General features: G+C 39.8%; 1 protein-coding gene across 4 annotated transcripts in view; it reads right to left on the bottom strand.

Annotated features, from left to right (window-relative positions):
- Window positions 1-17,298, bottom strand: part of NOL4 (nucleolar protein 4) — a 195,570-nt gene that overhangs the window by 160,199 nt on the left and 18,073 nt on the right. For all 4 annotated transcript variants that reach the window (XM_050891571.1, XM_050891573.1, XM_050891574.1 and 1 more), the window contains exon 2: window positions 160-309. In XM_050891571.1, coding sequence (XP_050747528.1) covers window positions 160-309 — 150 coding nt within the window. The remainder of the gene's footprint in view (window positions 1-159; window positions 310-17,298) is intronic.

Raw genomic sequence — 17,298 nt, 5'->3', positions numbered from 1 at the left:
GTTTTCATGCATTATTGAAAGATCTCTGAAATAAATTTGAGGGTGAGAGTTGCAGTACTAATCCAGTTAGAAAAAACACAAATCGCCTGCCATGTGACTAAGACCAAATAATTCATGCTTTTAGACTGATGTTCATTTTTAGTTGTTTTTTTTACTTACTGCTTTATACGTTCTCTTTTGTCCAGCATGTTTTCTGATTTGTTCTCCATTAGGCCCAGTTTCAACATGCATGGAATAGATAATGTCAAAGAAATCTTCTACAACGGCTACCCGCCGTAAAGACAGCTTCTCATCTACACCTACTCCATCCTGAAAAGAAAAAAAAAAGAGAAAAGAAAAAGTAAGGCGGATGGGATGAATAGATAAATTATGATAATCATGGGACACATTCTCCTTTTTTAGCAGGGAGTTAAAGACCCTTCCGCTGAGATCTGAAGGTCACTCACCCTGTGAATGACAGAATTGTAGGAAAGCTGTATGATCAGAAGGATCATATGGACCCTTGCAAGCAGTCCATTTTGCCAAGCCAGGGCATTCGGTCTCTTGATAGAAAGTGATCTTTCACTCCAGTATTTAAAAAACGAAACAAAAAGTATCTGTGCTTCTTTCTCCAAATGCACAAACAAGATTCAAAGGCAGAAGCAGTCCCAAACACGTGGCACAGAAATGCATTATGCGGCTGTTAATAAGAACACAACAGCTCTTTTATCCTCTCATTCCCCGCCCAGTAAATCTGTACCTAGCATTTCATAAAGGTATTTAATAAAAGGTTTTAATTCACAGGTGACAGAGCTGACTGTAATTATGAATACAAAGGAAGTTGTTACAAACAATTTATGCCTGCAAAACCTGCTTGAAAATATACTACATGAAGACATAGCACAATACGAGGAAAAGAAAGGGATGTTTTTAAACTTTGTGCTTTTTGCATGCAGACGTCCGGTTGGAACGAGTGACAGAAAAGTGAGGACACCTACCATCTGATTTTCAAAACTGATAGTGCCATGGCAGCTAAAGACTTCTGAACAGAAACAGTCTCCAATGCCTCTGAAATTAATCAGTGCAGTGCAGTTCGGTTCCTACCTTTTAAATAGGACCATCCCTATGAGGGTTTTTTTTGTTTTACAGCCGTCTATGGATTCAATTCTAATGAAGGGGCAGGAATTGGGACTCTTGTTTTTCCAGAGCGGGCATCTATCAAGCAGGCCGTGTTTTGTAATACAACATAAGTATATGAAGAATAAAATAAGAATGGCCAATTCACTTGTACTCCAACACGGTATTTGAATTTAGACCTCTGGAGGCAGCAGTGTCACCTAACCTTAAATGCGTATTTTAAGCAATAAGGGCGCTCCAAACTTAACACATTTAATAATACTATTACTGCTGCTGTAATTCACGCCACAACAAAACTGATTCACATTTCCCCCTTTTGTGACAAAACACACGCAATTATTGCTGCGGTCACCAAATAAAGATGAAAGATGAGAAACGAAAAGGCAGTAATTATGTATGACTCCCAGTTGCCATCCCCCTGCTCATAACTTCTTGCTAACCCATTCCAGTAAGTTTGCTGGATGTGGACAAACATGATTTATTTTTCTCACTGCCCCAATTTTTGTTCCAGCCCACTTACTTACTCTTATTTTTCATAGAGTTCATGGAAAGAACCCAAATAATCCCAATGGCTCCAAAGAACCCCCCAGGGAGACACAGAGGAGCTCTGACACATTCCCAGTAGCGACAGAGAAAATGTCAGTGCCTTTATAGCGTAACTTTCTAAACGTGCATGACTCCAAATGATATCGGGTTAGGAGGTGTTGATATGCTACCAACCAGACAAGTTTTGTCCTGTCCTGCTCTGGTATGCCCAGCCTTCTTCAGAGAGATCCCTGCCCAAAGCTACGTGGCCCCTTCCACCTGCCCAGCAGGTTGTGCTCTTTATCCCCAGGAGACAGCTGGACCAGAGCAGAACTCCTGCACACGCGTGATGAGAGGACTGCCATAGTCCTCATGGAAGTGACTGTGTTGCAAATTCAGGGTGGAGGAAGATGAGGAATTTGCAGTGCAGTCTCCAGCACAGGTTAAAGCCTCAGAGAGATCAGCCGGGAACGGTTGCTCTGAGAAGGCGGCGAGGCTCCCATCCCATGACCAGTCTCTAAAATTTCATTAACCACCAGCTCAAAAATTTTGCGGCATCGTGACAGGTTCTGATATCAGCATCATTAAGCATTTGCTTGGTATTGCCCACCACTATTGCCTACTATTTAAAAAAAAAAAAAAAGCTTTAGAGAGGGGGCCCACATAAAATCCAGATCTTTGCAGCTTTAATCTTTAGGGGAATTCACATGTGAGCTCTGTAGGGGGGCCCATCTTCAATCATTATTTTCTCACCACCCAAATGGCACGGTGGGATCCCTAATGATTTCAAACACTCTTATTATGACGACAGTGTTATCTCACGCCGCTCTCCAAACACTCAGAAGTTTATAGTGTTGATTAACTGATAAAGATTTAATCTGTTTATTACTGATGAGGTTTTTTTAGGAAATTTCCTACGGGGGAGCTCTCTTTTTTTAATTAAAGAGAAATGCATTACAACAATATTAATTTAAAACCTGAGATGCCACCTCAGCAGAGCTGACACATGCAAACATTAGGAATACATTCAAAGAAGAAACTCAAAAACAAAACTCATTTTGCTGCTTTTGGTGGCCATAGTGTGCAGTGCTCTTTTTTGATGGTCCTCCTACCTCCCTCCCCGGACACTGATACCCAAAGGTAGGTAGGCATGATGCGGGTGCACTCTTTAAGCCGCGTTTCTCCATCCAGCTGAATAAAACACTATTACTTCTAAAAATACAAGGAAGTAAAATCTGCACAAACCCTCTGTCATGCCTCCTAATTGAAGTCCCAGAAAATGAATACAAACTTTCCAAATCTTGTCAGTCAAAAAGGGCAGGGGAAAAAATGGTTTACATGGAGTGGAAACTGCTTCAGGGAAGACAGTACTATTATTTAACATCTATACTTGTAACTTCATCATAACTTTATCTGGTGGGGCCTGGACGTGACTAGGTCAGGCTTTATTCTGCTTGGTGCTGTATGAGGCAATAAGGTAGATCTTGTTTCAGAAAGCCTGCAGAGCTGCAGAAGGTGCTGAGTTGCCGTGAGTAAGCTGTTCAGTCCATCTGGCAACACACAATGCTGTGCAGAGATGTAAGCCTTAGCTGCAGAAGCAATACACCAGATGTGTCACTTGACTAAGGTAGCTACTTACTGAGACTTTTGATATCCCAATATTGACATCCCAATAAGTAAAAGGCTGGGCAAATGATACAACCTCAAATCTCCATTTAAACCATAAAGTCTCTGAAGTGGATGCAGTTGTATCAGGCTTTCCTACCATATGCTATCACACTACACTTTTATCCTGAAATTGCTATTTGATAAAGGCATTAACAAAGCAGCTCTACTTTATAAGCTGGCTTTGGGTAAAAATTTTCACAGTGCCTAAGGGGACATTTTTTTAGCCTCAACTAAGGCTAAAAAGAGAGGAATGAGGGAATACATGATAATGCTATGCAGATGTCTGAAAGGCTATGAAATGTCCACAAGGGACAGGACAAGTAATAGGCTTAAACCACAGCATGGGAGATTTACATTAGACATTAGGAAAAACTTACTATTGATGTGGATAGTCAAGTACAGTAATAGTTTGCCTGGGGAGACTGTGGGATGTCTGTCACAGGAGGATTTTGAAAGCAGGTTAGACAAATATCTGTCAGGGATAGTTTGAGTAAATCCTGTCTTGGATAGACTAGATATTAATTGAGCTCCTTCTTGATAACTCTATGACTGAGAAGCTTAAATGCCACTTTCAAAGCGACTTGGGTACTAACAACTCTGGAATAGCAAGGAGGATATTTATAAATCACTGAAGTATTTTTAGGACTTTCATTCGTCATGGCAAGAGTCCAAGCCCTACTTTCAAAAATGACTTCGGAATGGCAGCCTCAATGAATGTTTCACTTCAAAAATTGGACTTAGACTCTTAAATCTTTTAGGCCAAGCTTCATCCTACTTGTTCCAGCCATCACAGAAGTATGCCCCTATCCTAAACCAGTTGTCTCAGATTCCTCTCCGGTCAACAGCGTCACAGGCACTGCCAAGATACAATTCATCCCTATAGCTGCTGGAATGGTTTCAATCTCTACCAGTGAGAAATTACTTAATTTTACTCTTTGCATTGCAGGGTTTCCTGTTTACTCTTTGTTTTATGTTTATCCAGTGCTCTTCCTATGTTGCTATGTTGTTAGGATACAAATAAATAGATGTTTCTTTTCATTTTCAGCCCTACAAATTCCATTTGCACTCTGAGATTAAAGTTGTTTGTTTGTCTTTAGATATATACACAAAGAATAAATTTCTGGACAGAATTGACTTTTACAAAGAGTTGTGCACCTCTCGGAAAGTGCTAAGGAACCCTTTGAACAAGGATGCTTGAGAGAGTCAGTCTCTGTTATCGAGGTGGACCGTACAGGGCTAGGGGGAGTAAAGAAGGGAAAAAAGTTTGCCAGTGAAGTGAACAGATAAAACTCTTAGTCAAGACACAAAAAGATCTACTAAATGAAAGGCTGTCATTTTTACAGTTACTTTGCAGAGGAGAAAAAAATTTAATACAAGCCTTTAAAATTAAAGCCACTGAAACAAAAGTGCTTGCAATTCCTCGCTTGAGAATACCTGCACCATCTCATGTTGAAATTTCTTGGGGGAAATATGTCTCATAAAACACCCTCTTGATTCATGAATGAATATAACTATCAGCATCTTTACAGTGTTTGATAAATACTCCTATAAACACATGATAGACTGAAATAGAAAATAAAAGTAAAGGCTTGGTTGGTGGTTTTATAGAAAATGTTCAGGTCTATAAAAACCTCTGTGGTAAAAGCATCAAAGCCAGAAGCATCTACGAAACATTAGGAGTAGATGGAAATAACAATCAACCTAAATATTTCATTACATAACATAAGTCACCTACAAATGTAAGACTGCTTTGAATGCAGAAATACAATGTGTAACATTTTTCTGATATAACCAGTTCAGATGACAGCAGAGTTAAAGCACATTTGTGTCACCACACCTCTGCTGACTAGTGTTGCCTTTTGCAGTCTTGAAGATGCATTTCCCCTGAATGGGAAGCAAAGTCTTTTGCTGACTAAAACATTGTGCTCTGAACGAACTATATCCTTACAAAAAGTTTTGCACATAAACCCCCGCCTTGTTAGCTTATATGTAATGAGCTCCTCACGTCGTTGTATGTAGGTGTTTTACTCCCTTTGGATTCAACACTGGAAAAATTTTGTATTGTAACTGTTAGGAGGAACCGGTGGTAGTTTATGTATAACATGAGCCTTATATACTTGTCTGCAGAAATAAGTTAAAACAAATGATGAGACTGAAAATCCCATTATATGTTATTTCCTTTATCTGCTTGCTCAGTAACTGTAAAAATATTAATATTCAAAAAGACTGATGACCATTTAAGAATGTCTCTTACTCCCATAGAAACAAACAAATCTAGTTTCATCAGCACACTGATTTGAATTCCCAGGTTATTAGTACATCCATTTGAATATCTAACTCATTCCTGTCAGTGCAGTACAGATCAAAAGTTATTAGTATTTGATAGCTATTATTAAGCAGCCTAAAAATAAATAAATTGATCATTCTATCCAGTTCCTAATGGAAAATGTCCATAGCAGCAAAAGGGGTATTTATTATTTGAAATTTATAGTTTCTGTTACTCATTATATGATCTGTTTGAACGGCAAATCTCATATTTTACCAGCAGATGGAGACAGGAAAAATCAGAGTTATATTAAGGCAGATACACACCAGAACCATTTCCAGCTGACAAGTCCTCTCTCTGGAACCTTTAGAACAACAAACCCTGCAAAGACTAAATCAATAAGCTAGGATATGGCAGCAACGAGTCAAACTAATTGTGGAAATAGATCATGAAAATAAAGAGAATAAAGTGAAGCAAAATGGCAAATTAGTATGCCATTTGAGATTAGAGACTAAAACTAAACAACAGACACAAAGTTTTGGGATGTTATGAAAGCTGTAGGTGAGAAAAAGTCCTCTAACTGTCTTGATAGGGGCATCCAAGAGACCCAATAAACAGCAAGAGAGACCAAATAAATACCTAGCAGACATCCCTTTCTCCTTTATCTCTTAGACCAGTCCAGATGATGAGAATGCACCAAAGCCAATTCTCTGTCCATAAGCAATAAGGGGTGAATGCTGAGTGCCATATAAGTCTAAAAGGTCCCACCCAAAAGGACTATCCTACTGAGTCCTTTCAGGTGAGGCCATCATCTGGTGTGAATCACTAGCTCTATTAAACTAAGCTGTAGCAATTAGAGCTAATGAGTTGTGAAATCTAGCTTTCTGACCTGCAAAGGGAAGGTCTGTCACCTTTCTTTCCTTGAAGTGTAGTGAAATGGGCCTGGAGATTATTTCATGATAGACAGGTACCTTCAAAGTTATCTTCAGAGGTCCCTTTAGCATGAACAGGATAATAACCTGGCCAGTGGTCTCTGAGATAAATATTTAAAGTTCTTTCCATATTGGAGAAGGGCAGAAACTTTCCTTTTTCATCTTTCTTCAGAAGCATGGATGGATAGGCAGATCTGTCATCATCAGTGTTAGTGCAGGAGAAGAGCTTTGAAACGAAACATGGAACGTGTCTACTGACTCTTGTGTCTCTTACTGAAAATAAGCAGGGACATGGGAAGAAAGAGGCAATTTCAAAAAGCTGCCTCAAGATCAACTGCACTCAGAGCCCTGAAGGAATGGCAGAGAAGACCCCAGTGAGAAATACAGGACAGGCAGAGCCCTGGTTGCAGTTTACTCTTCATAGTTAAGAGTTACTTCTTAACTGAGGTCTGAATACTCTTTTCCCCTCAGTGCACTAACACCTGATTTTTTTTTCCTTAGGTTTTTTAACATTTACACAACCATTCCGAACAAAAACAGGCCACAAGACAGGCCACATTTTATTGTTTATGAAGTCTGTTGCTGCAGGCTAACCAAACACCGTGAGCTGTATCTCCATGAGCAAGCGGGGCACTGCAGGAGCAGCAGATCTGTAGAGCAAAGCAGTTGCTATCAAGGAGCTGATTCCACACTGTATGTATTCAGGCTAGCTCTAACCTGGTCCCCTGAGCTGGACACTCACTTCTGGCTGCAACCCAGTAGGTGCACGCCTGGAACAAATGCCAGTTTTCTTCCACTGAAAGGAATCCGGTTCATGCAGTGAAAAAACACTGCAGTGTGAAATGAAGCACAGTGAGCATGGTCAGGAGCTTTGTTTCAAAGGTACATTCATTCTCCAAACTAAAATGCCAGTGCAGATGCAGCCATAGCTTCCTCAGTCAGACAACGAGATAGGATTTTTCACATGTGCACACTGTGGTGAACATTACCCAAACCGATGAGGAAGATATACTTAAGCATCTAGCTCAGGGACACACACGGCCCTGGTGTGACTGGGGAGAGCAGAAAGAAGCTGAGCAAACACCTATTCTGACGTGGAGACCATATTTGCCACATTACTCCCTCTCCAGCAAATTCCTGCCTACTTAGCCTGTTAAAACAACAGATGATGCTTCCATCATTAGATGCAGTCTGATTACAGCTGGCCTTTTTTCCTTTTCTTTATTTGTTGACAGAGAAAGCAAATTAATGCTGTATTCTGTCTACAGAAGTATGTTGAGTTGGTATATTTAATACAGGAACAATTAACCGAAGCATTAAATGCATCATATTCTGTGAAAAGTATGGGACAATTCCAATTGCACCAATTTCTTTTTTGATATCTTTTTTTGATAACCGGATTGTATTATTTCCTGTTCCCTGAAGGATGTTGTCTCTTTTCTAGTGGGTTAGTTTTCTATTAGAAATAATTAAGTTTTAACTTATAAGTCTATTTTTTTTTAAAATACTCACTACAGTTCTGGAAATATCCAGCACACTTCACTTGCCCACTTCAAACTCACTGTTTGGTAAGCAGCTGAGAGCTAATAAACCTAGCTGGGACATCAAGGATAACTGAACAGAGGAGGAGTGTAACATAGCCAAATTTAACTGAAGCTTTTGTTTAAGCTTACATTCATGATCCAAGTTTTAATGTGTTTATGCCTTCTCAATGACTTATTAGGGGATTCATCTAGGTATGAGGAACTTCTACCAGAATTTTCTGTAACTGTGTGAATTCTAAGAAACTGCAGTTTTTAAGCTTAAAAAACTGCCAACACTTCAGTTCTACCATGAAACAGGATGAAAGTGTATGAAAATTCATCCCATTAAAGTAACATTACTCTTTTACTGAAAGTAAAACTGAACATAGAGCTAAGTATTAGGATAGCTATAAAATAAGATTTCTCCTAACTAAGAGACACCAAAAGAAGTTCAAAGAAGCAATTCTGAGGCTGGTGGTAATCTTTCTGTGTACAGATTTCTTCAGTTGTTCACAAAATTGTAAATACACTACCAGGCTAAGACAAAAAATATAAGGATAACAACTCAGTGAAGCACAAGTGACCACTAAGTGTACAAACACTGAAATGACATTCCCTTTAAACACTTTTTCGTGTCTTTCTACTCTTCATACATTTTATCTGATCATTATATCTGCCAAGCTGTAAACAGTTACTCCAAGACTTTTCCAGAGAAGATTGCAATGCCAAGCTAAATGCTTAGGAGGGGAACTGCCTTTTCAATCTCACAGGTAATCTGGAAGGGTCAGCTACTCCTGGTGAGTATTTTGAAGGGAAGGGACTTCAGCTCCCCACTCTGACAGCTCAGCACACTGTACATTAATTTCCATGAAACTTTGTTTCTAAAAGTTACTAGCAATGACAATACATACAAAACTTAGTTTTACTTTCATCTCAAAATAGACAGTTCTTTCTATCTATAGTACTTTGGTGAGCATGAAAAGATTTGCTTTTCCCAAATAAGGTTACCAGGATAAAACAACTCATTCTCCTAAAATATTTTTGACTGCAGGGGATTTTAAAATGAATGAGTGTGAATCCTAGAGTGGACCTGTTTAGTATGTTTTGGGTTTTTTTCCTAAACTATAATATCTGGTATTGTCATCAGTTCAGCAAAAAGAAATGGGCAAGCTACTAACTAAATGTTAACTCTTAACATTCCTGTCATGTTCCAAAAATGAACAATTACACAGTTGTATTTTAAAGTGTGCTATACTTTACAGGTATTCAAGCACTAGGAGAATGCAATGTAGATCTATAATGCCACCTTTTTTCAGACTGATGAAATGCAACTACTGTATGCCAAAAGTAACCTAACACTAAAGTGAAGCTTAAATAATGAGAACTCATTACCCCAAAGTGCTGCCTGTGAAATTAAATGTATATTTTTAAATTATATTCCAAATACTCATAAGCCTCTGATGCAAGGCTGTTCGCAGAGGGAGCTTTTTTAATAAATAACGTGATATGCAAGTGCCAAGAGCTACATACTGCAATCAGGTGCCAAGAGGATACCACACCACAGATCAACACAGCTCAGTGACAAAACTTCTAAAAAAATAATAAATTGCTTCAAAATCCTAGTTAATTGGTAAAATACTTCAAAAAGTCAGGGGAACGGGATGGATCAGAAGACTGCTAATGGGATATAGTGTTTTTGTGTCTAGATCTCTGGGTCCAACTCCAGCAAGGGCTTCGGTCCCTTAAAGTTGCTTCCACCTTCCACCTGCTGCCTACCGCAAGGAATAGCCCCGGGGTGGCAGGAGATGAAGTGTGTGACCTAATCTCTCCCATCGACATTTCTGCAACAGCTGTTCACTTGCTTATACAAAATGAGTTCACGGTCTCAGCACAGCTCCCAGAGGACAGCTGTCTCCGTTACCAAAACCACTGCTACAACAGACCATTAGGTGCCATTAATTGGTAACCTCATTAGCAACATCAGTAAAGACACTGGGGATCAGATTTTAAGCTGCACTGGTGCTGTACAGGCAGCTTATGGTAGGGACAGATGAGAAAACATTAATGGCTTTCCATCACCCGTACAAAACCATGGTGCTGATATATCCCAGGTGCTGGCTCAGCAACCTCGTTTGCAAGGCAAAGCGCAGCATAACAACAACTGTCCCCAACTCCAGTGCCAAAGGGGACAGGAGTCTCCAGGGCACCCCGTGCTCCACGTGTGGCCTGGTTCTCTGACCACGTTACCAATATATTTCCCATGCTGGAAGAAAGCTGTTTGTTGCAGGGAGCAAAGAGGTACTTCCAAGACTAAATATTCCTGGAGCATCAACTAACAGCCTCTAATGGAGGTCCCTCTAGATTTCTGCAAGGACAAACGGGCAGGGATTACGACGGGGCTCGCTATAATTGCACAGGTAATGTTACCTGGCCAGGGATACAGGCCACTGGGGACTCAGCGGTCAGATTAGTACAAAACTGAATGCATGGGTCTGTGCTTGGCACACCGACTTCTGCCTGCAGGCAGTTTTAGCAGTGGTGGTGTTACAGCCCTGATGACCTAGGAACATAAGCAAAGTAGGAACTGTAGGGAGAATTAGGGTCTGTTCTCCGATGAAGCAACACAGTACCTAGGAAAATCAGGCAAAACATTGGATACACAATCTCTCCACCAGGTCTGAAACAGAAGCAGCAAATGTCGTGTCAGATATTGGCAATAAGTTTTCAGTGTAGTCAGCAAATGCCATGAACCAAATATCTAACCATGTTCTTCAGGAAAAATCATTATGAGGGGTGCAAGTTATCCTTCCAAAAATACGTTAAAAAAACCCAAGTTTTTTGATCCTATCTCAGACCTGAGGGAGGGCTTGTGCACTCAGAAGTACCATCAAACTAAATTAGTTGGTGAATAAAGAATATTGCGCGCTTTTTTTTGCATTAGTTTTGTTAATATTTGTGTGTGTGTGCACAGAGCAGGTTTCACAAAATGAAATTACCTTAGCAGACTTATGTGGGGCTCTTTAACAACTTATTTGTTCGCTTTTTCCTTAATTAAATTACATTTCCCTAATTCTAATTTTTTTTTTTTTTTCACTCCTACAACAGCACTTCTCTCTCCTGGGTAACCTAGGCAAGAACAAGCGCCAGATGCAAAACCCCGTGTTTCTGTGAGGAAGCACTGTTGCAGATAGTCAGATCATTTACACCAATTTTTTCTCCTTTTCTTCTTCCTCCCTTCCTCAACCATAAACAAAGTCCACAGCATGAAGAGGCCAATCCTTGCCAGCAGAACCAAGTTTTGAAAAACACTGCGCAACCATATGTTCAGTCCTGACCAGCGTGATAGTTAGGAGGCTGACATCTGCAGATGGAGAGTTCATATCACCATTCAGCACAAACATGCTGCTACTGTACACTGAAGTCAATATTAGCCAGACTTTGCTTAGGAGAAAATTTCAACACTGATCTTCAGTTTCACCTTGCCAATTAATTTTTGCTACAGTGATGTAAATTAAATATATATCTAAAAAGAATCTAAGAGAAAAAATGGTGGGGGTGATTGGAAAAGGGAGACTTTATGAATCCTTGCGGTAATCTCCTTTAGAAGGAAAATTCTTCTGTAACAAATATTACATTGAAGCTGTTTGTGTGATAGAAAACACTTGCTCATGTTACACATGATGAACCTTCATGAAAGCCCACCAAACTCTATTTGGTCTGTAGGGTTATACACTAAGAGAATACAACCATCTAAAACAGTCTCCTGAACTTCTTTGAAGACCCAGTAGACTCAGTTTTTCTCTAAATAAACTCTATCAACCTTTCTTTCAATAAGTACTATAAGAACATAAGTCTTTCTTGCCTTACTTAATGCCCTTCTGAAAGCAGTGAGAATACTCTACTTAAATGTTTGCGGGAGTGATATTGGTTCTTCTTACAGAAGCAGTAAGATAAAATGCATTTTCCCTGCTACTTCTTACTTTTTCTCCCCCTTGCTCCTCTCTCAGTCTATCTGCAGCTCCTCATGCAGTCCAAACACTTTTTTCAGGGCTTAAACAGATTTATGGTTAGCAATTTCCACGGGGACTGTGTGCATGTTCTCTCAGGCATGCTCAGGCACCACCACTCATCTGAGGGCTGGGGATCAAAATCTGTGTCTGTTCTGCCACTGGCAATGAAATTCAGTGGGTTCACGCTTGTCGTGTCCTTCATTCAGACCTTTACTGCATAGCAGTCCCCTTCTTCGAAAGCCTATACTTAAAGGATATGCTGCTGTATGAATTTTCTTTTACATGTTTTGCAGTCTTATCTAACATGCACATGTATCGCTGATTATAAAACAGGAGAGTGAATGGAACTATTTTCCTTTATTATGTTGCTTTGAAACTGAAACAGACATAGATGTCTGGACTGTAAATTCCTAGTAGAAAGGGGTTAGATCTTCAGTTACACGAATTTTACTCAGAACATTTCCTGCATCAAATCTGGAGCATGCCCTAAACAGCAAACAGTTCAAAACAACAGTAATTACAAATTACAACACTGACTTTGCAAATGCTGTTTATTGGGTAAATTCAGCTTCTTAATTTTTATAAATATCAGCTTCTTAATTCTTTTAGTGAAGATAAGAGGTGCACCCCAGTTCTGATCACTAATGATGCTGTCCACCATCCCTTTTCTTTTTTTAACAGAATTAAAGAAACAGTCAAATAATGAAGGAAAACATATTATTTCCTCAACAGTACTGCACAAATAGGTGTTTTGAATAAGTAGGTAACCAGATTTACCCAACATCTGATGCATGATAGAAGACAGGAAATCAGAGTATTTGCAAGTTGAAGACTCCCTATTAATCAGATGTTTGCAAGTCTCTGCCTTAGTCTAGGCATGCCCATGAATTTACTACCATACAGTATTGCTTCGCATGCTAATATTAGTATACGTAAAGCACAGTTGATGAAAGAAAAGGAAAGATGCAAATGAAATAGTCTGCTCTGTATAATTAAAGTTCATGATTATTCTTTCATATCTACAACAGTTAATATGCAAACTATACGAATCTTCGTCATTATTAGTACAATTCTGTGCTCAAAACACGAACCAAGCACTATATTAACATTTTGTTCTTTGAGTATGTATCCTTACTTGCACTTTCTCTCTTTATATAAAAAGAATAAAGTTTTAAATTTCTCAGCTGTTTACCAGAACAGGAAGAAAAGTTGAAACATAGCATTAGAATTCAATTATGTATTAAATACAGTATAATGACTATATTATTCATCAGGTTCACCAGAATTTGGTGCTCTGTCTCCCAATATCTTAAACTACTGCATTCAAACTATAGCAAAACCATCATTCACCAATATTAAGTGACCTGCCCATTTTCTCACTCCTCTGTGTATACTGGCTGTATTAAGATAATGGGACACAGCACTCGGATGTCTTCAGTAATAATAATGACAATAATGTTTCTCTTCCTCTCATTACGTACACATGCTGTGTACAGTTTCACTGATGGATATGGCCGTCCAACCCAGAGCCGGTTGTAATTCACGGTTTAGCTTGCAATGTGCTATGGGATCTCTTGAGACGAATAGTACTATACAAGATCAGGCACCTCATTACAGATGAAAGAAAAATCAAATGGTCACTTAGCCCATCCCCTGACAGAAAAGGGACTGTCTTCTGTTGCTCATGATGCACTTTCTTCTGTCTTGTCATAAATGACTCTTCTGAGGTAGCTTTCATCACTGCCTCTGAGACACTATTTTACAGACTAGTAGAGGTAAATACAGAATCTTTGGCTGAGCCCATGTCAACCGCCTGCTGCAAAAGGTTTGCAGACTGCTGTGCTCCCGTTCCTTAGTTATGTTCACTTGGAAGACAGACAGGATACTAACACTCTCTAGGACTCATTTGGGGAATAGAGTTTCTCTGCCATACTAGATCATATTTGCTGAGAAAGAGTTAGCAAGGGCCTCTCAGTGGCAGGGAGAAATCGGTGATCACCTCCCTAAGGCTTTGCCTTGTTTCCAGCATAGCTCCCAATTCCTGCTCTGCTCCTGCCAAAAACAGTTTCCCTTGCAAGGGGTCCAGCACATTCTATCTTCAAGAATAATAACATAATTAAAAATCCCATTGAAGACTCACATTGATTTTAATAAACTATGGCTCAACCTCCCAAATTGTCCTATTCTCTCTAAAACGATGTTCTGCCTGCAAAGGACAAGGGACACACCATCATCAGTTTCAGTTCTTCAGCAAAGCTGATACAGAGATCACAGTTTCACATACACGTGAGAGATGGCTAAGGGTATAAAGTTTCAAATCTATGTTACAAGGAGAGCCAACATCTATTTTCGTCTTGCTGACACCATGAATGACAACATTTTTTTCTGCTGAACGAAACATTACCAAGAACTGAATTTGCAAATGCAGTATTTTGTTTCTTTCTGCACCAATTCAACATTAAACTGCATCTTCTGAGATGCTGCTGTGCCTACAGGAAGCTGCAACTTTCTTTGCTCAGACCGTCACCTTTTCCTTACATCAGGCTCGATTCTTCCTGGACTACATTTCCCAAGACGCACTGCAGAAGAAGAGCATGTGTATTGTGAAACATTTAGTAAAATCAAGGATGCCAGTGTAGTAGGAATTCTTGTATCACATCTCTCTCTTTGTAAATACATTGCACCCACTCATTTGCTTGCACTTTACAGCAACCACTATCTCCAAATAACCTAAAAGACTTCGCAGCACTTGCACCAACAGATGGAGTCAGCTATGTGGACTGAATATGTACTTTATCTACATCATTTAAGCCTTGTCTGCTCTAAGAGAAACATGCTATTACTTTATTGATGAATCACACCTGCTACCCAAACCACATAGAAGGCCAGTTCTCCCTCACTAGGAAAACTCTAAATTCAAAATCCTACGTCTACAACTGCCAAATCAGCATGGATCACCAAGAGGATGTTAAAAAGACCACGCAGACAAGCCCTGTTCTGTTCTGTGCAAATAGCCTATTACAGTACTATATTTTGAGTGCTACAGTCTTTAAAAGGAAATGACACAGTAATTTCCCATCAAATCAAATCATTTCTAGCATAACTTTTCATTGGGGGTATGCTGCATGTATCCTGGAATTTGCTTTCTGGGGAGACATCAGGCACAGCTGCATGTCTGGTAAATATGTGTGTTTGTTTTTTACATACGGGTGTGTGTGAAATTAAATTCAATTTGATTCAATAATACTTTACTGGCATGGCAAGCTGGCTAAACATTGCCTAAGAAAAACAAACAGACCCTTGAGGTAGCTGTCACCGGCTGGTACAATGCATTTAGGATGGGGTTTCATTCTGTATCTTGGGTTTTATCCCATCTATCTATTCACCACTACAGCCCATTTCCCATCTTGCTCAGTCATTTTTAACAGTAACCTGCCATCTGAGGGTACTTCACAACACAATGCCATCATTGCACTCTCCTCCAGGGGTCAGGAATACTTTTTCTTCAGGCTTTTTGACAAACACATTTTATGATTTCTGATGATACCCAAAAAAGTATTTCTGAAACTCCCTCAGATTTTGGATGTTGAAGCAAAAAGGGTTGCTCCATTCAGTTTTTTCCTATTAGATTTTCTGCTCAGATGCTCCTTTTTTTTGTCCTATTTTTTTTTTGCTTCCTTGTTTCCACTGGTAGTTTATAGACATTCCTTCTCCATTCAATGTATCTGTTCCAGCTCTGCATATTCACTGAAATAAAGAAATCTATTAAGATGACAGCATCCAGTCTAGGATCCTACTGTTTGCATTCATCCTTCCCAGACCTCAGTTATACTGGGTATCATGAGTTACAGAGACAGAATCATAGAATCATAGAACCATAGAATGGTTTGGGCTGGAAGGGACCTTTAAAGATCACCTAATTCCAACCACCCTGCCATGGGCAGGGACATCTTCAACTACATCAGGCTGCTGAAAGCCCCATCCAACTGGGCCTCGAACACTTCCAGGGATGGAGCATCCACAATTTCTCCGGGCAACCTGTTCCAGTGCCTCACCACTCTCATGGTAAAAAATGTCTTCCTGACATCCAATCTAAATCTACCCTCTTTCAGTTTAAAACTATTGCCCCTTGTCCTGTCACTACAGGCCTTGGTAAAAAGCCTCTCTCCATCTTTCTTATAGGCCCCCTTTAAGTATTGAAAGGCCGCAATAAGGTCTCCCCGGAGCCTGGTCTTCTCCAGGCTGAACAACCCCAACTCTCTCAGCCTTTCTTCATAGGAGAGGTGTTCCATCCCTCTCATCATTTTTGTGGCCCTCCTCTGGACACGCTCCAACAGGTCCATGTCTTTCCTGTGCTGAGGACTCCAGAGCTGAACGCAGTACTCCAGGGGGGGTCTCACGAGAGTGGAGTAGAGGGGGAGAACCACCTGCCTCAACCTGCTGGCCACGCTTCTTTTTATGGTGGTGATGATTGTAATGGTTTAGAAGGAACCACTATCACCAACTCAACTGATGCTACGTATAACTCAAGCTATATAAATTCTCTGAATTAATTCTTGTGAGTTATTGATGCTGTAGGTATCGTAGCAATTTATTTTGCATTTTTGGTCCCACAGAAGTCAACCTGTTAGAATTATGGGGCCAGGAAATAACGGCATTGATGTTGCTTTCACATTTGATCCTCCTGTGCTCCTGTGTTGCAGCACGAGGAATGCCTCCTCGTTGCGGTGAGACGGCACCTGGGAAATATGGTCTTCAGCAAGCCGTTTACTAGAATGCTCTCCTTCTCCAGAGCTTGCTTTACGGTGCAGCATACTCATGCAATTTTTTTCATATTAAGGTTTTACAAGATGATTTGTAAACTTAAGAAACTGAAGCTTCTAGACTCCCCTATTACGAAGCTGAGCTTTATATATCAATGTTCCTCTCTCTGTAATTAAATTTTAGTCTGTTTTTGTTATTTTGAGCACCTTCCGAAATTTTCTTCAAAGAGCTTACTAGGCATTATGTTGAAAGGATTCTGCTGAAATTATATCCTTCGTTTTCTCACCTTTCATATTTATGGCCTTTGTTTTAAGAATAATTATTTAACTGATATTTGAATTAATGAAATAGGGTATGGGAAATCATTAAATTGGTCTGAAAAATCTTATGATTTAGGAAAAAACACACTTGTTTTGTTTCCTGGTTTCCAAGTCTACAGGGTCCAGCTGGGACATTTGCAGAGTTTAAAGCGAAAGTTCTCAAACAGCAGCCTG

Source organism: Gymnogyps californianus, chromosome 2, assembly GCF_018139145.2.
Source record: "Gymnogyps californianus isolate 813 chromosome 2, ASM1813914v2, whole genome shotgun sequence".
Lineage (NCBI taxonomy): Eukaryota > Metazoa > Chordata > Aves > Accipitriformes > Cathartidae > Gymnogyps > Gymnogyps californianus.
This window is presented reverse-complemented; position numbering and strand designations above follow the sequence as displayed.